The sequence below is a fragment of the Mytilus galloprovincialis genome, chromosome 9 (genome assembly GCF_965363235.1).
Source record: "Mytilus galloprovincialis chromosome 9, xbMytGall1.hap1.1, whole genome shotgun sequence".
Taxonomy (NCBI): Eukaryota; Metazoa; Mollusca; class Bivalvia; order Mytilida; family Mytilidae; genus Mytilus; species Mytilus galloprovincialis.
In genome coordinates this window covers 66,329,327-66,354,574 of record NC_134846.1, presented here as the reverse complement: position 1 = coordinate 66,354,574, position 25,248 = coordinate 66,329,327, and the positions used below count along the sequence as shown (strand labels likewise).

The 25,248-nt window shown below is 32.5% G+C and overlaps 1 protein-coding gene across 3 annotated transcripts in view; it reads right to left on the bottom strand.

Moving 5' to 3' along the window:
* Positions 1-771: 771 nt before the first annotated feature.
* The window catches only part of LOC143045695 (ras GTPase-activating protein-binding protein 2-like), a 28,969-nt gene continuing 4,492 nt past the window's right edge, over positions 772-25,248 (bottom strand). For 2 of the 3 annotated variants that reach the window (XM_076218389.1, XM_076218388.1), the window contains exons 2-12: positions 23,257-23,372; positions 20,219-20,300; positions 15,596-15,697; positions 14,755-14,938; positions 12,551-12,635; positions 8,061-8,245; positions 6,117-6,297; positions 5,710-5,885; positions 5,186-5,259; positions 4,369-4,428; positions 772-3,162 (exon numbers count right to left, since the gene is read on the bottom strand). In XM_076218389.1, coding sequence (XP_076074504.1) covers positions 2,926-3,162; positions 4,369-4,428; positions 5,186-5,259; positions 5,710-5,885; positions 6,117-6,297; positions 8,061-8,245; positions 12,551-12,635; positions 14,755-14,938; positions 15,596-15,697; positions 20,219-20,300; positions 23,257-23,351 — 1,461 coding nt within the window. In that variant the 5' untranslated portion in view covers positions 23,352-23,372 and the 3' untranslated portion in view covers positions 772-2,925. The remainder of the gene's footprint in view (positions 3,163-4,368; positions 4,429-5,185; positions 5,260-5,709; positions 5,886-6,116; positions 6,298-8,060; positions 8,246-12,550; positions 12,636-14,754; positions 14,939-15,595; positions 15,698-20,218; positions 20,301-23,256; positions 23,373-25,248) is intronic. The other variant, XM_076218390.1, reaches the window with a different exon arrangement.

Sequence of the window (25,248 nt, the reverse complement as noted above, 5' to 3'; positions counted from 1 at the left end):
ATACAATCAATTCATCCATATAGAATGATCACACCACAGCTATTTTGGGGTTCTTTAGCACAAGCACTAAAAGTTATGTAGGATTTTAGTTCTTTAGTTGAACTGCAAGATGAACTTCATCTTATCACATTTTATGTCATGAATGGATGGATTTTAAAAAATGTTAATTTGACAGAAATTAAACCATTTGTACTTTCTGACATTTTAGCTGTATTTCTTATGTTCTAGTTTACAAGGTTAAGATTGTATGAAGACATATGTATGTGCTCTCACAGATTACAATCCATGACCAGTTTTACTGCAACTCTGTAATGCAACTTGCTTAGTTAAGAATTTCAAAATATCAACTTTTCAGTCTATGTTTGACCTAGCCATGGATCAATCCAATAATATTGTGTATTCAAGGTGATCATGCTATGTGCTAGATGGTATTGTGTATTCAAGGTGATCATGCTATGTGCTAGATGATATTGTGTAGGGATGTATTTACTCTATAAAAGTGAGAGGTTTTGCAAGCTATAAAACCAGGTTGAATCTCAATTTTTTTACACAAGAAAATGCCTGTACCAAGTAAGGAATATGACAGTTGTTATCAATATCCATTTGTTTGATATGTTGAGGCTTTGGATTTTGCCATTTGATTGGAGACTTTCCATTTCATATTTTCTTCGGTGTTCTGTATTTTTTTAATTTTTCTTTTTTCATTGTGAATCAAAAATAACTATACAAATCATAAGAATATATTTATAAATATATATAAAGAAAACACAGTTTTAAAAATCCTAGGAATTTTTCAGTTTTATTTTGAAAACATGTGCAGGGAGACAATACAAATGAAACTTTACAAGTAAACTTGGAACCTATGATGTCATCTGTACATACAATCACAAAGCAGCTATACTGCTGCCATATGTTCATTATTTTATCTAGAGCAATAAGCTAGTAACATCACTTAACTAGTTCTCAAAGGTAAATGCATTAAAATCAATAAATGCTAGTTGACACTGGCCAAATATTTAATTTTAACTGAAAATTTAAATTGGTAATTATTTTAAATCTACATTCTTAAACAAGTGTTAACTGTAAAATTTTAAAAGAGCTGTGTTGTTAAGTATATTAACATGGGTTTTGATATTTAAGCCAGTTTATAACATGAACTACTGATCTTTAAAATACATGCACATGGCTAAATTTATAAATTTTCACAGAAAAACAATATTAAATCCAAATTTGAATGTAAGATGTTAAAAAAGTACTTGCTCTAGATAATTACTATATATATTCATTAAATAATGAGATTTTCAACATGAAAGACTAATGGCATCTGTTTGTTAAACGTAAAAAATATTGTTCCATTTATTGTTTGAAGAAGTCTTTGGCAAACACTGGTATCAGAAAAAAACAGCTTATTTGCAGGTAGCACTATGTTACTATTGTAAGTTTTGAGTCTCATAAATAATTTGGGACTGAATATCACACACAGCTACCCTGCTGATAGATGTACAAAACATAAAAAATAGTTATAGGATTCCTGATAAGTATCCCAGTATGTAAAGTAGAACAGAACAAACAAAAACTATTGAGCCAGATTAAGCAATAAACCCGGTACACCCCCAACCCTGCACGTGTTGGGACTAGACAACCAGGAATGTAGCCATTTATACAATAATAAATTACAATAGGTATTAAAATACTGTGAACAGTTAATGATTATTTACATGTGATGTTAAATGGAGGTCAATGACTACTGTTTTATCCAAAGTACCAAATATATGTCTTCTTGCTAGCTACAGGCCAAATACACAAAGTATGCAAGTTTCCATCAGGCCTGAAAGAATTCTATAAAAGACCAATAGAATCTGTACATTTTTGAATGAATGTTAGTCCTATGGCTGCAGGTGCTTATCAAGACATCTGTTTAATATGTGAAAAATACAGTCATATGTTTAAACCATAAAAATATACATATTAGTATGACTATCTGGTTTAATGTGATATGGAATACGATTTGTTATCGGAACCTGATTAATATAAAAAGATGAAAACTGTCAACCACAAACATTTTATTCATAAAATAAATCAGAATAACGTGAATATGGAAGTGTTTTAACCTTTTACATTATATGTTCTGATATCACACTATTCCATTATCTCAATACACATAAAACTGTACTATTCACATAAAATTTAAAGAGTATTTTACAGTATCTGCTAAAACCAAGATCTATATAACAATTCTATAACTAAAAACATAAATTATTGCTGCTACAATCATAAGACCTACTCTCCTGATGTTAAACCGTCATCAGCTGTTCACAGAATTTTTCACCCAATTTCTAGTCCTTTTTCTGTTGTAAACAAGTTATGAACAACCCATGATTCACTGAATATAAAATTTTGCATAGTTCTTGCTCTGCTATTGAAAAAACTAAACAAAATTGCAACTGAAATTTCTTCATATAAAATGAACAAATAAATAAAAAAAAATAGAACAACAGAGAAAAGGATTTACGACAATCTTGATTTACACTTCAATGTCTGCATTGAATGCACTTTCAGCAAGTCATACTCTTAGAACACTTAGAAAATATGCAATTCTGTAAATACAAAATAAATGATGGCATTACCAATGTTTTTCACCAACTGAGACCCGTTCTGTGCTCACGTATGTACAATAAGTCAATAAATTGGATATAACATTGATGAGACCATTTACAGGAATGATATAAATATATAAAGTCAAGGTCATGGGAACCCCAGCCCAACATTATCATTACAATAATGCATCTTCACGATTCTATAAATAAACACAACCAGTCACAAATATTATGACTAATCACACAATTAAGTGTAATTTTACTATGTTTTTGTGTGTTGTCAGAATTGCATACCTTCTGTAAGCACCAATGGACTAATTACAAAAGTTCATCGCCTAGGGCCTGACATACCCCCTCTACCCCCCATGCTGCCTCTGTCTGACCTAGGACCAGGCCCACCTCCACTGCCTCGAATACCACCACGTCCACCACTACCAAAGCTTGTTCCTCCTCTTCCTCCACCCATTCCTCCCCTTGGTGGGCCTCCTCTTCCACCACCTGGAGCTCCCCCTCTTGGCTTCTTTTCTTCTACATTAAGTCTGTGTTCACCATTATATTTGATTGGCTATATAACAAAATATATATTACAGTTAGGACTTCACTTGATCAAAATTATCATGCATTTTATTCAAATTTAAATTCAAGTACAAGAAATTTCATACTTTTCAGATCAAATATATTTCTTAATCAAAACTTCAGGTAATTCACAATCTTTTTAAGGAATGACTAATATTTTTTCTGTCTATGAAGAAATAACATAAAATGTGGTGGACACTGAATAATGCGCGTAGCGGGTTATTTAAAGTTTGCACCACATTTTTTTTTGTTATTTCAAATAGGCAGAAAAAATATTACAGTCATTTCTTATAATTTAATTCTTAATTCCATTTTAAACCAGAGTAAATCATGATAAACATTGATGACGTCACGGTCACATGACAAAATTATGTCTATGGGCTAATAAATAAAACGACGTCAGCCAATGAGAAGGCAAGTAACATCCAAAATTAAATTATATAAATACAACCTCCATGTTTTGTACATTTTCTTGTGTTAGTTGGATGCCTGATTCTTCAAAAATTTGTGTTTTCTTGTGAGTATAGAGGTGAAGACTGATTTTAATTTGAATTGTAAAATTAAATTAAACATAAACAAATTAGTTTTCCAACTGGAATTCCATTTTATTTTATTTCATGACATTACCTACTTTCAAAGATAGAATTACAACACAAAGAAGTAAATAAACACAAGTTACTTTGAACTACATTTTCTAGAATTTCATTGGAATTTCCTAGTTTTGAATGACTGTAAAAAAAACTTGTCATGATTTTTCTTGTGTATTAAGCAATTATATATTATTAACTATCTTGGCAATAGTGTGAATTAGGTTATTTCCCTTTGTTCATAAATAGTTAAAACAGTTAGAACAGTTTTAGCTATTTGTGCAATATTTTCTTACAATGAACACAAAAAATTGCCTGATTTTACTACAGAATGTACCCACCAAAGTGGTGTGTCACCCGTGTGTGTGAAATATAGCAATGCTCCAAATTAATAATGTGCCCATAACAGATCATTTTATAAATGTTATTCACATTTTCCAAACTGTTTTACTGGTGTGCTCATGAATTTGAAAATGGAAATATGGAACACTACAAATTACCCAGTAAAGAATTTCTACAGTATATTCAACAAAATGCAATATTTTTAAATGTTGAAGAAAACAGGTATTTTAAATTTTGATATTATAAACATAACATATATTACCTACCTTTTGACTAAGAATACTTTGAACTGGCTCTGGACTATCAAATATCACAAATCCAAAATTCTATAAAAATCAAAAATATGGTTAGCTATCCTGAAAATCTAATTTATCACCAATTAACTGAAACATTTAAAATGAAATAGAAATCCCATTGGCTTCTTTTTTTCTCACATTAAACTCTTGAGTAATAACAGTTACATTATTATCTTTAAAACTGAACACTTCAAAAGATAGTACATTAAAAATAAACTAAAGTAACAAAATTATCATAGAATTAATAATATTAAAATAAGGTCACATAAATGTTATTCTCTGTACCTCAAGGTCTCTTGTATCTCAGAATTTAAAATAAGCATCTAATTGATTATTTTTTATTATGAAAAATCAGTTGGTTTTGGGTGTTTTTTTTTCCCCAAAACTGACAATTCTGAAAACACTGGAAAATGGAAGCTGAAGAACATCAAGACAGACCTTATCTAAATTTAGTTTAGGTAGCAAGAATACAGTGAAATTCCAACAAGCAGTTTTGAATGTAATTTGCATTCAAGGGAGTCATTTCATGATACAAATACCTGAGAACCAGAGAATTAACTTTATATGACCTGATATGATGATGAATGAATGGACTGAAGGGAAGTGGTAGAAAATAAAAAGCAAAATAATCAGATATTCATTCTTTCAACATCTAATACTTTGACCAATTTCTCTATCATTTCCATTTATTTGTATGACAGTATTGTATGCTATGCATCAGAACACCATTGTTTCAAGGCTGGGATGGATTGGGCTGGAGGTAATGAAGTATAATAATGTGATGTACCTTCTGGTTACTTACAGGAAGTTTTCCACCACTACTTTTGGTATTAATACGTAATTCAACAACATGACCAAATTCTGAAACAAGAGTTATATGTTAAATAAACATTGATTAAAAAGTGTCAAAACATTAAATTTGCAATGCTAGATTCTAAATGTGAAAACTTAAAAATAAACAATGATTTTTCCAGTCAACTGATGGTTATGATAGAATAGAGATTTGCGCGAGACATTTATAAAAACCCAAATGATGAATAATATTTATTTTAATAGTTCTATATAATTCTGCAAGAACAACACAACAGTCTACTGTTTGATTAGACACCCCACACAATAATTCTGGAACAGCCTTATGGTAGATCCATTATATTCTGATAATATTTATATATTACCAAGCCAAAGAAGGGATTTAAAATGTAGGACTATATATAAATCTGACATCAGTATCTTCACAAATTAATAAAGATTCTGATTCTGTTTATGACACTTGCCAAGTAAGAAAATGAACTGAATTTTATAACAACTTACTTGTGAAAAAATCCTCTAATTCTTTTTCAGTTATATTATGCGGTAAGTTTCCAACGAACAATTGATGACTGTCTGGAAAACGAGATCTTGGACGCCCACTTTGACTATCACTATCACCATCATCACGTGACATGCTGACTCTTTCTCTTTCTCTAGGTCGATTATCTCTAGGTGGCCTGAAGATTATTGTTAAAATCATAAATTAATGATAATTGGAGCTATCAAGTTCTGCATAAATTTTTCATTTTTACAATCATTTATAAATGAAAGCTGTTCTTTTCTTCCTTTAATTTTAAGTTTAATTGAACCATTTCCTAGCTAGCTATAAAATTTTGGTTGCATCCTTAAACTGCAACTCTTGCATCACTATATCCAAGCTTAGACACTGAACCAAATGAAAGTTGTACCTTGTTTGTCTCTGTGGTTGTGGCCCTGAACCAGGTGCTGATGCTCCAATGTCTGTCTTCTCCTGTCTGTTTGGTAGAGATTGTGGAACTTTACCAAATGGAGGGGATGTAGTAATCGACGGTACAGAGCTTGATGTAGCATTCTTACTGGCAATACCAGCCCAGGAGAAAGTCTTTGTTTCTGATAACCAAAAAAGTTAATATCAAAATCATGTACAAATTTACAACTGACAATGCTATCAGGGGTTGTTTTGATTATAAATTTGGGAAAAAAAACAACAGGATTTGGTTCTTCAAATTTCTTTTCTGCAATAAATACTATTTATAATACAACTGGTTTAAACCATTGCATTAAGCATTAGAGGGCAATTCTATGAATTGTCAATCTTTATTTATAATTGTAGTTAGTGTTCAACTCTGATTATGTGCAAAGGAAGATAACACAAATTTTAAAACATTATTTAAAATTGATAACATTGATATTTTAGAACAGATCCCAGATGCATGTACTATGCAAGACTCTTGTATAATTAAACATATATACATCTTTTGTAACTTGGAATATAATTGATTTTTTTTGTTGAAGCGTACTTGAATATGCTGTATAAAATATTGAGCTCAATGCAAGGGTCCGGAAACGGTCATATATGCCAGACATGACCGATTTGGAAACTCAAAAGTCCTAAATCATTTATTGGGATTTAGATCAAATTTTATTTTTCAACAGAAATAATTTCGGTCATTTCGTTGAGATTGAGTTTCAAATCGCCATTTTAAACATATTGTTGTTTTGTTATCGATTTTATGTAATTAAACTGCCACTCCAGTAAAGTGTTATAATCCTGAGGGCCCTCCTAATAGCTATATTAATGCCTCGGGGAGCTATGGGCTAATGATCGCCAATCTCTTTACCTGTGTTTTTAATTCATACCTGGCTATTTTAAATCACAAGCTCCGAACTAATATTATAAAGAAATTAAAATTCAATACCAACTGTCTTCATTATTTAATTACTTTTCAGCTAAGACAATTGTCAATTATGATTTAAAATTAAATTAAAACTTGATTTAATTTACGTAGAAAAAAGATTTTTTTCACTAGTAACACACGTGCTTTGTTTACTATGATACGCATGCCTAAAATTCTCTTCCGCAGATTTGACACTAAATCGTAAATTTAAAATGATTTCTTGCTAAATAAAGCAAGTGCAACTATTTTCATTAATATTCTTACACTATTAAAGGTAAAATATTAAAAAAAAACGATGTGTTCCTGTGAATTTGATAAACAAAACTAATCCCGGGAATAAGTCCGGAATTGTTCGTTTTAGTATTGTCGCATTACATCCGGTTTGAATTTCGACTTCAGAATCGAAAGAAACGTAATCGATGACTGAGAAAATTACGATTTTGAGTCATTAAAATCATTTTATTCTTAAACTGTTGCCTTTCCTTAATTGCTCTTGATCGATTTTAGGAAAATGGTAGGATAAATCATGAAGTAAACGCGATGCAACAGTTAAACAAGTTCGTTGATGCTACGAGTAGGAGCATACTCATGCAGTAATGAGATTTTGACAATCTGTTTTTGAAAAGGGGCACCAACTTTTAAGTTATATGAAAATGACCGAAATTAGGTGAAAAAATTTCCGGATCCTTGGCTCAATGCATTATTTTTTTTCTTCTGAATAGGCAGAAACATTTCAAACGTTTTAAGCCCTTTATTAAGTATAGCTTGTGAAAGGTTTGGAGATTAACTTGGCAATTGTATGTTGAAGGACAACTGATGGATAGTTATTTGCACAAATGTATAATCTCTTTTGAGAGCGATAAAACTGCAATCTGGTTTCATAAATAAGCTATTTTGTATACTTCTAAACAGATTGACAACAGAATAATCTGGAAAGAAGACAAATAACATGACAATAAGAGAAGAAGTTTATACCCATAAATTGGATGGTCATTTGTCCGGATTGATCGGGTTCAGTTTCTTCTGTCTGTGTTTCTAATGTTTCCTCTTCCTTCAGGTCAAATATTTCCTCTGTTTGTGTGTTAATGGGTTCTTCTTTCACATCTTCCTCCTCAGGAGAAGGTGATGGAGTATCAACTCGATCATCATGTGTGCCATTGCTGAGATAATAAAAATAAAAAAATAACTAGAGGCTCTAAAGAGCCTGTGTCGCTCACCTTGGTCTATGTGAATATTAAACAAAGGAAGCAGATGGATTCATGACAAAATTGTGATTTGGTGATGTTGATGTGTTTGTACATCTTACTTTACTGAACATTCTTGCTGCTTACAATTATCTCTATCTATAATGAACTTGACTCAGTAGTTTCAGTGGAAAATGTTAGTAAAAATTTACAAATTTTATGAAAATTGTTAAAAATTGACTATAAAGGACAATAACTCCTTAGCGGGTCAATTGACCATTTTGGTCATGTTGACTTAATTTTAGGTCTTATTGTGCTGTACATTATTGCCGTTTACAGTTTATCTCTATCTATAACCAGATGCTCCGCAGGGCGTAGCTTTATACGACCGCAGAGGTTGAACCCTGAACGGTTAGGGCAAGTATGGACACAACATTCAAGCTGGATTCAGCTCTAAATTTGGATTGTGATTAAATAGTTGACACAGCATAGGTTTCTGACACAGAATGAATGTGTTCTAATGAACTTAAAATTTTTGTTTCTCTTAGAGCAATTCACTATGCTGTTGAATATTAATCCTCTCAAAAAAATGTTTGAAGAAATTTTCTTTTTTATTTATGAAATTTCAAATGAGAAAAATTGAACCCAATTTTTTTAATCACATCCCCCTTTCCCTTATTCCAAAACTAATCTCAATTAAAATTTCTAATGGAGTTTGCAACAATAACTACTCATTTAAATACATCATAAAATATTAAGATGTAAAAAAACTGCTTGTTATCACTGAATGGTAAAGATTATTTTAATTTATCAGTTGGTAGTAAAAAGTGAATATACATTGTATATTGTATATAACAAAGATTTAAGTTGATTCTGGACAAAGAAAGATAACTCCAATTAAAAAAAAATCTTGCTATTGCACAATATTTTGCAATTAGATATTTCTTGCTTACTATTCTGGACAAAGAAAGATAACTCTAATTAAAAAAAAATTTGATATTTCACAATATTGTGCAATTAGATATTTCTTGCCATTGCGCAATACTGTGCAATTGAAAAGACTTGCTATTGCACAATACTTAATATAATAATTTTAGATCCTGATTTGGACCAACTTGAAAACTGGGCCCATAATAAAAAATCTAAGTACATTTTTGGATTCAGCATATCAAAGAACTTCAAGATTTCAATTTTTGTTAAAATCAGACTAAGTTTAATTTTGGACCCTTTGGACTTTAGTGTAGACCAATTTGAAAACAGGACCAAAAATGAAGAATCTACATACACAGTTAGATTTGGTATATCAAAGAACCCCATTTATTCAATTTTTGATGAAATCAAACAAAGTTTAATTTTGGACCCCGATTTGGACCAACTTGAAAACTGGGCCAATAATCAAGAATCTAAGTACATTTTTAGATTCAGCATATCAAAGAACCTAACTGATTCATTTTTTGTCAAAATCAAACTAAGTTTAATTTTGGACCCTTTGGACCTTAATGTAGACCAATTTGAAAACGGGACCAAAAGTTAAGAATCTACATACACAGTCATGACAGTTAGATTCAGCATATCAAAGAACCCCAATTATTCAATTTTGATGAAATCAAACAAAAGTTTAATTTTGGACCCTTTGGGCCCCTTATTATGTTGGGACCAAAACTCCCAAAATCAAACCCAACCTTTCTTTTATGGTCATAAACCTTGTGTTTAAATTTCATAGATTTCTATTTACTTATACTAACGTTATGGTGCGAAAACCAAGAAAAATGCTTATTTGGGTCCCTTTTTGGCCCCTAATTCCTAAACTGTTGGGACCTAAACTCCCAAAATCAATACCAACCTTCCTTTTGTAGTCATTAACATTGTGTTTAAATTTCATTGATTTCTATTTACTTAAACTAATGTTATTGTGCGAAAACCAAGAATAATGCTTATTTGGGCCCTTTTTTGGCCCCTAATTCCTAAACTGTTGAGACCAAAACTCCCAAAATCAATCCCAACCGTTCTTTTGTGGTCATAAACCTTGTGTCAAAATTTCATAGATTTCTATTAACTTAAACTAAAGTTATAGTGCGAAAACCAAGAAAATGCTTATTTGGGCCCTTTTTGGCCCCTAATTCCTAAAATGTTGGGACCAAAACTCCCAAAATCAATACCAACCTTCTTTTGTGGTCATAAACCTTGTGTTAAAATTTCATAGATTTCCATTCACTTTTACTAAAGTTAGAGTGCGAAAACCAAGAATAATGCTTATTTGGGTCCCTTTTTGGCCCCTAATTCCTAAACTGTTGGGACCTAAACTCCCAAAATCAATACCAACCTTCCTTTTGTAGTCATTAACATTGTGTTTAAATTTCATTGATTTCTATTTACTTAAACTAATGTTATTGTGCGAAAACCAAGAATAATGCTTATTTGGGCCCTTTTTTGGCCCCTAATTCCTAAACTGTTGAGACCAAAACTCCCAAAATCAATCCCAACCGTTCTTTTGTGGTCATAAACCTTGTGTCAAAATTTCATAGATTTCTATTAACTTAAACTAAAGTTATAGTGCGAAAACCAAGAAAATGCTTATTTGGGCCCTTTTTGGCCCCTAATTCCTAAAATGTTGGGACCAAAACTCCCAAAATCAATACCAACCTTCCTTTTGTGGTCATAAACCTTGTGTTAAAATTTCATAGATTTCCATTCACTTTTACTAAAGTTAGAGTGCGAAAACTAAAAGTATTCGGACGCCGGACGACGATGACGACGACGACGACGACGACGACGACGACGACGACGCCAACGTGATAGCAATATACGACGAAAATTTTTTCAAAATTTGCGGTCGTATAAAAATATTCAAGATAATAACAAAATCAGCAAAATTTCCTTAAAATTACCAATTCAGGGGCAGCAACCCAACAACGGGTTGTCCGATTCATCTGAAAATTTCAGGGCAGATAGAAATTGACCTGATAAATAATTTTACCCCATGTCAGATTTGCTCTAAATGCTTTGGTTTTTCAGTTATAAGCCAAAAACTGCATTTTACCCCTATGTTCTATTTTTAGCCATGGCGGCCATCTTGGTTGGTTGGCTGGGTCACCAGACACATTTTTTAAACTATATACCCCAAAGATAATTGTGGCCAAGTTTGGATTAATTTGGCCAAGTAGTTTCAGAGAAGATTTTTGTAAGATTACTAAGATTTACGAAAAACGGTTAAAAATTGACTTTAAAGGGCAATAACTCCTAAAGGGGTCAACTGACCATTTCTGTCATGTTGACTTGTTTGTATATCTTACTTTGCTGAACATTATTGCAGTTTACAGTTTATCTCTATCTATAATAATATTCAAGATAATAACCAAAAACAGCAAAATTTCCTTAAAATTACCAATTCAGGGCCAGCAACCCAACAACAGGTTGTCCGTTTCATCTGAAAATTTCAGGGCAGATAGATCTTGACCTGATAAACAATTTTACCCATGTCAGATTTGCTCTAAATGCTTTGGTTTTTGAGTTATAAGCCAACAACTGCATTTTACCCCTATGTTCTATTTTTAGCCATGGTGGCCATTTTGGTTGGTTGGCCGGGTCACTGGACACATTTTTTATTTTTCTAAACTAGATACCCTAATGATGATTGTGGCCGAGTTTGGTTTAATTTGGCAAAGTAGTTTCAGAGGAAAAGATTTTTGTAAAAGTTAACAGACGACGATAGACACAAAGTGATGAGAAAAGCTCACATGGCCCTATGGGCCAGGTGAGCTAAAAAGGTTGATCAATTTTTTTTTGGGTAGATTCTGATCATTTCCCCAAGATGCTAAGATTAGAATTGTGTCCATAATTTTGAAAAGTTAAGAAAATTTTGGACAAACAGACAAATAAGTATAATCAATTTATAGGGGGATGTCTACATCTGTATTCCTGCCATGTTCATCTGACATGGCAACTTTATAAGGACAAAATGGATGTGGGATGGAAGGAAGTAGAAATGATGGTGGAGGGGGGAGAGGTTTGGACATTTTTGCATGTATAGATATTCAAAGAAAGTACGAGTTTTGAAATTATTCCTTCTCTCACATATCTATTTCGTTGAATATTCTTAAGAGCTGTTGATGGTTTTCTTGATATTCAACCATTTAACATAATTTAGTGTATTTTGTTGTTGCTGAACTTGTAACTTTTGTTTGCCTTTCTTCTATAAAGGTAAAAACTAGCTCGTTGAATCACTATACATGTAATTTGAAAACTTAAGTTATTCATATGCAATATTCATTCATTCATTACCTTAATTGTGGACTGGCATCAAAGAACTGTTGTACAGGTTCCTGACCATGATCCTGGGTAAGATCAACTGGGTCTAAGTCAGAATCTATAATAAAAATTTACAATCAGTTGATATCAATGCTCAATATACACTATTTACATTTATAGGAGTATTCTTAACATTTTGGAACAAATTTTGAAATTGAAAATTTCTGTGATCATAGAAAGGAAATTAAAGAAAAGACATATGGACCATAAATGGACTGAAATATAACAATCATTGTTTAAAAAGGCAATAACTTGACACATGTTATTGTTTCAATGAAGATGCCAGCCATTTTTGTATTTCAATGATTTAAATTTGATACAAGTCCTTTGACCAGTTCTCTTCACTCCAAAACCATAGTTCTCCAAAGGTTCCAGAATCAACTATAGTGCCTAACAAGATTTTGTGAGGGAATTCGATGTTTGCTATACCACTGTTTATTTCAACACACTTTATGACAATGCTCCTGTACCAATCGAAATGAAATTTTTTGCAGTGTTTTGAGAAATGATTTTACTTTGTAGAAACATATTGTTTTGGAAACATTTTCTGTTTTAAAAGGATAAATTTTCTGTAAATAGTCAATAATTATGTGGACTTTTGAAGCCCAAACTTTGTACGGCCTTAAATATATAAATGAAAGATAAAAAAACTGTACCAATACAGAACGAAATGTTAATAAAATTATAGCAAAACGTTTGGTTGACAAATTTTTATTCGTTATCGCAAATAAATAAATTTTGAATATCTTACATTTTCTCCCTACCCAGTTTACCCCTATTACTTATTATAATGTGGACCGGTCATTGTTATTAAATATTACGCAATTTGATTGGGTTAAGTTCTTATTTGTTTACCTTCAAACTGTTTATACTTTTCATACATGACTATTGATTAAATCAGAACGTGCATACAGTAACTAAAATGACCTTCAAACTGGACACTGGATGAGTCCATGTTATGTTTTATCAATGAAAGTATAGGTATGAAAGGTAATAAATGCCAATTCTCCTATTTTCACAAAATTTTGAAAATACACAGTAAATAGATTATTTCTTAATAGTCAATTGTGGAGAAAAACAGAAAAAGTTTACAAATAAGACGTTTTATTCCAATCAACAAGTCATTTTTCGGAGTGAAATGCCGAAATACACTTTACACACGGCTACGCCAGGTAAAATAATTATTCATCTTACAAAAAAACAACATTTTTCAGTCTCATTGGAACATGCTAATTACAATTAATCCCAAACTAAGAAAGTCATTTAATAAAGTCAAAATATGTCCGATCTACCTAATTTTAGAGCAAAAAAGTCAATACGATCTTTTTAAGGTCAATTTCGTCTACCTCACAAAATCTTGTTAGGCACTATAGCAATATAAACTTGAAAATTGCTTTCTGTGGCCTAATTTTATGTTTGGTAAGTGAAAACAAAAATATGTGCCACAAGACAATTGCTCAATACTTATTTTTTCTGATCACCTTTATCAATATCCTTAATTCCTTAACCCTTTCGCCGATGAGTCCCGGTTTACCGGGATTCACACTTCAGACAGCTGACGATGAGTCCCGTTTTACCGGGATCGGAATACCTCTTTTATGTTTCCCGCTTAAAACAGTGCAAACATGAGTTATCTTTCTTTGATGGATACCCGGATGAAAGTGTAAACATTGCGCTTCCGTTTGTTGAAAACCGTGTCAAAATCAGAGGAAATTTACGGAATTTACGAGAATTTGAAATGAGGGAACATTTTTTTTGAAAGAATATGGAAGAATTGAAGCCAAACTAGTATACTTTTTTGACATAAAATGTGGTTTTAAGTACAAAACACTTGGAATGGACATCGTTCAGTGTGAGGAATTTGTACAGCCTCATAAAAATTTTCAAAATTTTGCCGTTTTGGGGTCAAAGAGCAGAATTTTGAGAATTTCACCTAGAAAATGCCGAAAATTTGAAAATTTTAATATTTTAAGAAGAAAAAATTATTAAAACATGAATAAAACTGTGAACATGGTGTTAGTGAATGAAATAAATACACAAATAACTACAAACAAGTTTTTATTGACATTTATTATGAAGATCTCCCACTTGAGTAATAGTAGCCAGGGAAGCCATCGTCTCAGAGTAGCTTCTGTCTGGGCAGCAATCGGTGAAAGGGTTAAGGAAACATTACTTACCTATTTCATCACCAAGGCCCTCTTCAAGATTTTCCATATCACTATCGTTATCATGGAATACTTCATCCTGGTACCGGAAAATATCATTATGGACATAATATTTCTTTGGTGACTGTGGTGCAAGAACAAATGTCTGCATGAATCTCCTCATTGGCTGACCGCTATTTGATAGCTCTCCTGTAACCTGAATCAATAATAGTGGAAGAATGTCAGTCTTGTCTGAACTTCTTTCAGAATAAAATTTTAATAAATCTCTTGAATTTTTGTTTAATCTTTTAAGAAAATAGATAAAAGAAGATATGGTATGAGTGCCAATGAAACAACTCTCCATCCAAATGAGAATATGTAAAAAGTAAACCATAATAGGTCAAAGTACAGAATTAACACTGAGTCTGGGCTCATAAAAGATGTTTTTAAATTTCATCAAAAAGTTTTAAGAAGACCAGGAAAATCAGTTTAAGTCTATACATATATGAAATGATAAACAGCATCTACGATCTGGTAAACATGTGGATTTTTTATTGATAAGTATTATATTTTTTTCATTTTAGAATATGGACTGGATTCAAAACTAGATCTTTAACCTGGAAGTTTCTATACTAATGTGATTGGTCACTTATAACAATGTCTATACACATTTGCAGACAGAATTGTGCCGTCACTGATGTCACATGACTTCATAGCAAATCTTTTCACATTTATGACTATCAAGTTTAACAAAAAAAAATTGTTTTTATGAAAATATAATTTTGTCATTGCAAAATCAAATTAAAAGAACTAAAACTCTGGATCCATGGAAAAGCTGACAAAAGTTAAACTGGAGTCAGCTAAAACAACTAACCTGGACAACAACTGCATTACCAACAGTAGCTTGGCTATCAACCTGTCGGATCTTGGCATGACAATCTCTGAAGTTCAAAGACATAATCTTTTTGTGAATTTCCTGCAAAAAAAAATATATCACTATCAGTTCTGAAAGAGTACATGTGGGCATTAAAGGTTAAGGATTTCTTTCAAATTTAACTAGATATCATTGAGATGGGAGCCATCTCTGTGGGCCCCGCTGTCAATAACGTGGGGTAAATAAGTTGTATGGATAATCTGATATGAAGCATTATTTGAAGTTATTACATAGTCTCATGTGTGATTTTGATCTAAGATTTTAAGTTAAAACTGATAAATATTCTCATCTTACTTTCATAGTATAATAGTGATATGATTGCATGATGTGAACTCATTGATTACTACTCTAAGGTGACTTCTGGATATATGGATTGATGTTTGAACAATATGTTTAAAGGTGCTGCCCAATTGATATTTGTCACATATTTTTAGAATTATGCCTTTAATATATTATGACCCACCAAGTATAAAGTATGAAATATTAATGGTTCTCAAGAGGTAGAGCGGACACAATTTGTTAAGAACAACGAACAGATGGACAGACCGACAGACTGATCTTAGACCTAGGATGCATACATTATGACACATTCTCTTGTGTTGGTTAATATATATGTTAAGTTGAAAATGTTTGTCAGGTATAAAGTATGAAATAATAACAGCTGTCCTCTCAAAATATAATGTGGATCAAATTTGTTAGCGATGGACAGACCAACAGACAGACAGACCTTTGACCTAGGAAGTGGTACATATATCATGACACACCCTCTGTTGTTGGTTAAAATAGATGTCAAGTATAATATTTGAAATCATAACGGTTTTCAAGATATAGAGCGGACACAATCTTCACCACAGGACACAGGGTTGTCAACTGAAACCAAAGTTTTTTTGACGTTGACCTTTGACCTAGGAAGTTGTACATACATCATGACACGCCCTCTGGTGGTGGTTAAAATGTATGACAAGTATATACTTTGAAATCATAACGATTATCTAGATATGGAGCGGACACGATCTTCACCACAGGACACAGGATTGTCAACTCGAAACCAAAGTTTTTGACCTTGACCTTTGACCTAGGAAGTTGTACATTCATCATGACACACCCTCTGGTGGTTGTTAAAATGGATGTCAAGTATAAACTTTGAAATCATAATGGTTATCTAGATATGGAGCGGACACGATCTTCACCACAGGACACAGGGTTGTCAACTGAAACCAAAGTTTTTGACCTTGACCTTTGACCTAGGAAGTTGTACATACAACATGACACACCCTCTGGTGTTGGTTAATAATCATGTTAAGTATTAAGTATGAAATCATAACGGTTCTCTAGATATGGAGCGGACACGAAAGTGTTACGGACGGACAGACGGACGGACAGACAGACGGACGGACAGACTGATCACTATAGGGCGACCCGCCGTCGGTGGGGCCCTAATTAAGTGGAATAATATGCATTAAGGCAAAATTTTAAATTTGGAGTGTCATCCTTTGTCAGTGTTCTAGCCAGAATTTAAAAACGGCAGGGTGCTAGTAAAAAAAAGGGCAATTTAACATGTACATGTCATTGAAAAAAGGGCAATTATTTAAGAGTTATAATTAATTAGCATGTAACTTGGGCACTATATGGTATTATTAATTTTCAGTAAAAATTAAGTAATAAATTTCAAATAAGGACACAATCTTCTATGTTTAACTTAGTAATCTTAGGCTATTATCTACATATATGCACATTCTTTCTTAGATGTTTTCAGGTCAATTTAATTGGAAGTTTTATTTTTAAAATGCTTTGCACTCAATTTGTTATAAATTTAATCTTTTTTTGAAAAAGAACATAAACTTGAGAAGAATATTGTGAATGGTGACAAAAAAGGGGAAGAAACTTATTTTTTTTTCAAACATTTTTGAGATAAATTAATTATGACCCAAAGCTAAGGTAATTGGTGTTGACAATGTATTTGACACAAAAGCTGTCAAGTGAAGCCATGCACTTAATGAGTCACTTAATTGGACAGTTTACACAGCTAGGTGAACTTTCTGTGCATGAAAGAATAACGAATTTTCCGGTTTTTCAAAGACAGAAATGCCAAGATTTTCGTCATAAAAACGACAGGGCGCCAGAGAATTGATAGAAAAAAGGCAAGGGCATCAATAAAAAAGAGCCCTGTTAAAACTTTCTAGCTAGAACACTGTTCATATTTCTATATAATATTGGAGCAGATTGAATGCAGGCATGAAGAACATGATTGTTAATTTCAAACAATAATATTGTTAAATGCTTATACACACACTTTGTTAATGGTAGCACCTGCCTCATAAGGGCAGTGTTCTCCCCAGGCCATTTTAGCGTCGCGGTACCGCGCCGCTATATTTCCTTACCGTGACGCTATAATAATTTCCGCAACGCTATAATTATTTTCAGGATGTTACTTTTCTCGTTTCTGTATGGCAAAACCATGTCCTAAATTGTAAACTTTCATCTAATTACTGCTTATGATCATAAAAAAAAATATATCACCGTTAATTGTAATCCCTTCAAGTCGGACAATAGAGGCAATCTAAAGTGATTACATAGGTGTTAATTGCCCTTTGGGTGATAACTGGTTGGCTACTAATACCCCAAGCTGTCACTTGTGACATGATTAATACCATGTGGTATGCAATCAACAAGGAGAAAATGTAATAAGAAAATCATAAAATAAATCAAAATATGTTTGCAAAATGAAAATTCAAAGAAACAAACATTTTTTCTCTTTTAAAAAGAGATTGAGTCTTATCTTTTTATGACTTTCAAAATATTAGTATTACTTTCTTTCTCTTCCTATTACTAGTTGTAAATCGAGAGTGAAAATTTTGATTTTAAACTATATAAGTTTTGTACTTTCTTTAGAAAGTGATCATAATTGGCTTTAGTTTATGTTTCATCCATTTAATGCATTAATAACGCCATATTTATTCCCAATCTCTTGTCAAACATTGTTTTATTTTCGTATTTTTCATTGCTTTCGGCGGCCATTTAATATATTTTAGTGTAAACTACTGATCAGAATCGGACCAGATATGACAAAAATCCGCATTTTATGATAATAACTACATATCCACAAATGGCACAGTAGACAGAAAACAATACCTTAAGATAAAACTAAGCATTAACAGACTACTTATTAGATAACTTTGTGAAAAAAAAATATATCATTTTGATAAAAAGAAACAACTGGGACCATGAACCAATATATTTGATAGACAAGATAAAGAAAGCTTTTTAATTTAAATTTTATTGCTATGATACTTTCTCTTTCCTTTTTTTTTTATTATAAGAACCAGTGTTTTTTTCCTACACATTTAGCGCAATTGTATCTATACACATATATTTTTATTTGGCCCAAGAGGAAAAAAATAATTCTGGAACTATAAATGAATATAGAAAACATAAACTGAAAATACTGTTATCATGGTTTTAGTTTAATTGTATTCTCAGTTATGATTTCAAAACTATAGATACAAAGAATAGGGTGGAATAGAATATTTTATTCACCAAAAATGGGGCCAATAGCATACAAACAATATTTATACATTTTGTAATAAACAATTACATATATAACAAAGGAAATAGAGCATTACCACGAGGCGACAAATTACATTGAAAACAAGAATGTGTCCAAAGTACACGGATGCCCCACTCACACTATCATTTTCCATGTTCAATGGACCATGAAATTGGATAAAAAATATAATTAGGCATTAAAATTAGAAAGATAATATCATAGGGAACATGTGTACTAAGTTTCAAGTTGATTGGACTTCAACTTCATCAAAAACTACCTTGACCAAAAACTTTAACCTGAAACATGCACTTTCATTTTCTATGTTCAGTGGACCGTGAAATTGGGGTCAAAAGTTTAATTTGGCTTTAAAATTAGAAAGATCATATCATAAGGAACATGTGTACTAAGTTTCAAGTTGATTGGACTTCAACTTCATCAAAAACTACCTTGACCAAAAACTTTAACCTGAAAAACTTTAACCTGAAACATGCACTTTCATTTTCTATGTTCAGTGGACCGTGAAATTGGGGTCAAAAGTTTAATTTGGCTTTAAAATTAGAAAGATCATATCATAAGGAACATGTGTACTAAGTTTCAAGTTGATTGGACTTCAACTTCATCAAAAACTACCTTGACCAAAAACTTTAACCTGAAGCGGGACAGACGGACGAACGAACGAACAGACGGACGGACGAACGAACGAACGTACGCACAGACCAGAAAACATAATGCCCCTCTACTATCGTAGGTGGGGCATAAAAATACAATTTATTTTTTACGCCAAATGTGATGCTATCCAAAATTTCTGGGGAGAACACTGAAGGGATCAGCATACAAAGGCTAATAATGTTGATTTGTGAAAAAAATAAATTCTATTGACAATTTACTGTTATTATACAAATAAAGGCAACAGTAGTATACCGCTGTTCAAAACTCACAAATACTCAAATAGATCCAACAAATCATTGTCCATGCAACATCAGTTTAACATCAATAATCATACAGATATAACTTACAGCTTGTCCCATGACAGGTGGTTGTTCTTCTCCTGGTTTTTCAACACCTCCATGAACAAAACTAGAATTGTGACTGTAGAATCTGTAATAATTCAAAAATAAGTAAATGAAGTAAAATTCTTGGAATATAAATAAAATAACAATTTTCTGAAACATACAATGCATATAAACTGTTAAGCCAGAGATATATTTTGCCTATTTTAATAGTGCAAATGTTAAAATTAAAATAGTAATACTTCAACAATTTATGCTATGATAAAATATTCAAGTCAATAAACCATGACTAGAGGTACATCACTAAACAATCTCCATTGAAATGAGGTGAATGCTAATACAACTGCAAACCAAACACCATTGACTGATCATAAGTCGTTCCCTTTAAACAAACCATAACACAAACATTTACTGGTAAATTCTGTAACAAGAGTGCACACACTGAAATGTCTCGCCTTCTTTACTAATCATTGATATTATGTTGATACTCCTAAATATAAAGCTTTATTACGACTGTCACATAAACTTAACATGAACCATGAAAATGAGGTCAAGGTCAGTTGAACCATATGCCAGACAGACATGCACAGCTAACAATGCTTCCATACAACAAATATAGTTGACCTATTGCTTATAGTTTAAGAAAATAGACCAAGACACAAAAACTTAACACTGAGCAATGAACTGTGAAAACCAGGTCAAGGTCAAATAAAACCTGCACGACTGACATATAGATCATAAAATATTTCAATACACCAAATATAGTTGACCTATGACATAAAGTATTAGATAAAAAGACCAAAACTCAAAAACTTAACTTTGACCACTGAACCATGAAAATGAGGTCAAGGTCAGATGACATCTGCCCGCTAGACATGTACACATTACAATCATTCCATACAACAAATAAGTAAACCTATTGCATAAAGTATGAGAAAAACAGACCAAAACACAAAAACTTAACTATTACCACTGAACCATGAAAATGAGGTCAAGGTCAGATGACATCTGCCCGCTAGACATGTACACCTTACAATCATTCCATACAACAAATATAGTAAACCTATTGCATAAAGTATGAGAAAAACAGACCAAAACACAAAAACTTAACTATAACCACTGAACCATGAAAATGAGGTCAAGGTCAGATGACACCTGCCAGTTGGACATGTACACCTTACAGTCCTTCCATACACCGAATATACTAGACCTATTGCTTATAGTATCTGAGATATGGACTTGACCACCAAAACTTAACCTTGTTCACTGATCCATGAAATGAGGTCGAGGTCAAGTGAAAACTATCTGACGGGCATGAGGACCTTGCAAGGTACGCACATACTAAATATAGTTATCCTATTACTTACAGTAAGAGAGAATTTAACATTACAAAAAATCTGAACTTTTTTTTCAAGTGGTCACTGAACCATGAAAATGAGGTCAAGGACAATGGACATGTGACTGACGGAAACTTCGTAACATGAGGCATCTATATACAAAATATGAAGCATCCAAGTCTTCCACCTTCTAAAATATATAGCTTTTAAGAAGTGAGCTAACACCGCCGCCGCCGCCGGATCACTAGCCCTGTTGAGCTTTCTGCAACAAAAGTTGCAGGCTCGACAAAAATGTCAAATTCAATGAGCCATGATGAGGGGTTGGGGCTGTATAATCTCCATGGAAATGAGACTTGTAAATCAAATTGTGAAATTTCGTTGAATTATCATTAGACTTTTAGTGGTTCATCTTAAACTGACCTATCACAAACTAAAATGTTAACTAATCAAAAGTTTCAAAGTCAATAGACCATGACTGATGGGAAAGGACTAGCTATTTGAAGTGAGATGTACTGATGCTTATACAACTGCATACCATTATCATTGGTCTTCCACTTATGATTACCTTTAAATTGACCTAACAAGTAAAACTGCCAGCTACTGCTCACTGATGAAACTCCCACCGAAAAATGTCGGTAAACAAGAAGTTGTCAAAGTGATAAAGCTAAAAATCCATCACGGTATAGCTGACTTACATAAACACTGAAGCCAAATTTCAGAACTCCTAGTAAAGTTGTTCCTGAGAAATATGTGACAAAAATTTCAACTTGGCTACAATGTACTATCATGTGTAAAATGATACTAGTGTTCGGTAAACAGGAAGTTGATAAGAGATGAATCTGAAATGAGTCAAGTAGTTCCTGAGAAAAATATGACGAATATATTCATGGGACAGACGGAGTGACAGATGGATGGACAGACAGAGGTAAAACAGTATACCTCCACTTTTTAAAGCGGGGTATAATAACAAACTAAAACATGTAAACCAAGCATAAGTTTCAGTTATTAGACCATGACTGAGGGGATGTGGCCAAAAATCTCTATGGAAATGAGATGTGCTTATGCTACTACAACTCATACCACACATCATTGACCTACAATTTCTTAGTGGTTCACTATTAACTAAACCTAATCACAAACAAATACATTGTTCATGCGACCACCAGAAAAAGCATACATTGAACCTATGTCTTGCTATTTGACTCGGTCAAGACAAGACAATACCAGTTATAAATCTGGGTCAAGCCATGCCTTGAACCTTTCCAGGTGTACTGTTTGTCTGATCTCTTTTGAGTAAATTTTGTGATCATGACCATACTTGTAAATTCCTTTTGATCAGCATAAGTCAACTGATAATGATCCAACCTTGACAACTGCAGTGTATTAACATGCACAGAATGTCTGCTTTGTTTGCATATCAATAAAAATCAAGTGATTTGTTAGACACAACTAAGAGTTTTCAAAGACTGGTTATTTCTTTTGAGAATTGACATCTGAAATGAAGTAGAACCTGAAAAAAATTTTATGTCATTTTCTAACAAATGGATCAAAACAATCTTTCGTATGGCATGGTAGAAATTTTTTCACCAACGGAAATTTGTCTGTAATCCCCCTTCATTGGAATTGATGTTGGGGTTTTTATTAAGGACATTGTGGTCTACAAAAGCCATTTGGCGTGACTTGTTAGAATTGTTCTTGGATATTTACCTGTGAAGATGCAGTGGGGCCTCGTTTAGCAAGGTATAATATTGCCTAACGAATTCACGGCCAACGCACTGTGGACTTGGGGTTTCCATAACCATGACTTTGTATTATTAAGTAATCTGAAAAATACAATTTATAAAATTGAGAGAATTTTTTCATTATTTCAGGTCTTTTTTATTTTATTTATCTGACATACATTTGTGTAACCTTACACATTTTACCTACTGCAGCTTAACATTACTACATGTACAATAATATTTGGAAAATATTATCAAAGAATAAATTTTAAACGTTGCTGTACAGTGTACTTGTACAGTGTTCTCCCCAGGATTTTTTTAAGGCGCAAAATTCAAGGGCGCGTAACTCTTTTTTTAGAGTGAACTTTTGTGATCTGAAGCAATCAGTCATTAATCAATGACATGCAATATGAATTATAATGCTTTGTGTTATGTGTTTGATAATGCAGAGTATTTAATAATGAATTACAAGAATATATATATATATATGAAATAAATTGATTTTAAACACAAAAGTTATTTATAAGTCAAAATATAAATATTCATCTCTGTACTCTCTGCTCCTTCTAGGGATAATTTTTCAAGATAGTGTTATTTTGTTGGACAGTCTGTTTCTCAATTTTGTCTTTATCCTCTTTAGGGTTGAAACCCCCTCTCACAATAACTTTTGCTTATACCCCCCTTTAACATTTGTAAGCCATGAAAACTCAGTCAGCCACTTGTTATTGAAACCAGAAACATGGTGCTTGCTGTTATCACTTGCTAAAACTTTAGCTATGTTGGGATTAGGAGAAGCAATGACATCTGCTTATACTGACAGTGAAGAGGAAGGTGTATTCCCCTTTTCATTAGAAGTCATTAGCGGCTGGAAAAAAAAACTTCTACTTCCATCATCTGCCTTTTGCTTAGAAGTCACTCTTTTGTTATTTGCAGAGAACATGTTCATTCAGAATTAATAAAATCAAATGTGGTTAAGATATTTGATCATATTTGGTATACAACTTTTTAAAACAAAAATATGTTAATGAACAGCTGACACGTTTCCGTAGTTTTACATTACGCTTCAATTCCGTGTGTATTATTGTTAAAACCTATCTCTGGCAGGTAGATATAAACGAAACTTTGCAAGTTTTTTAAAGTTAAGACCATTGAAATTATCAACTAGTGACATTATATAGAAGCTGCAGCAATTCCGTACCCGTGTTGATTGTCACATATTTACCGACGAACGGAATTTTACGATCGATGTTCAATGATCATTTTATTTCTAAAAACACGACAGTTTGAGACAATTTACCTTGCAAGTAACATTTTTTCACTTTATATTAAAATAAATCACTTCTCTTTATCTTAAATCAAAGTTTATTTTTTTTTTTCAATTACAAATGCTCTCATTCATAATTTCCATCGTAAATATCTTTAGCAATGCGTATTCAAATTTATCACGTGTATTCATCACATTCATTGGTCGTGTTAAAATAGATTCTTCTTCTCGACCAATGAAAAAATTCGTTATTTAAATGGTCAAGTGATCACACACACAATGCGTAAATACAATGTATTTGCGATCTATTTCTTCAATTTTTGCACTGAAGTTTTTATTCTTTTTAATTTTCTTCTACAAATATCTATCTTCTTGATGATCATATACATTATTACATGATAACATAGTCCGATAAGGCTGAGATAAGCGTGGCTCAGGTAAAACTAATTATCAGTTATTGCGTAACACTGACCGGCCTCTCAGCGATGATCAGCAACTTGACAATTTTAACCAACATTTATGATGAAAATGTGAAAATTAAGACGCTGCGGGTCTAAGTATTAAGAGACAGCGGACAATTAAGACGCTGCGGGATCTTCGAAAATATTATGAAGGCGCTGCGGTACCGCAGCGTCATATCGGCCTGGGGAGAACACTGTTGTATAACTTTAATGTGTCAAATATTTTTGTTCCTTCTATGAACTTGAACTGTGA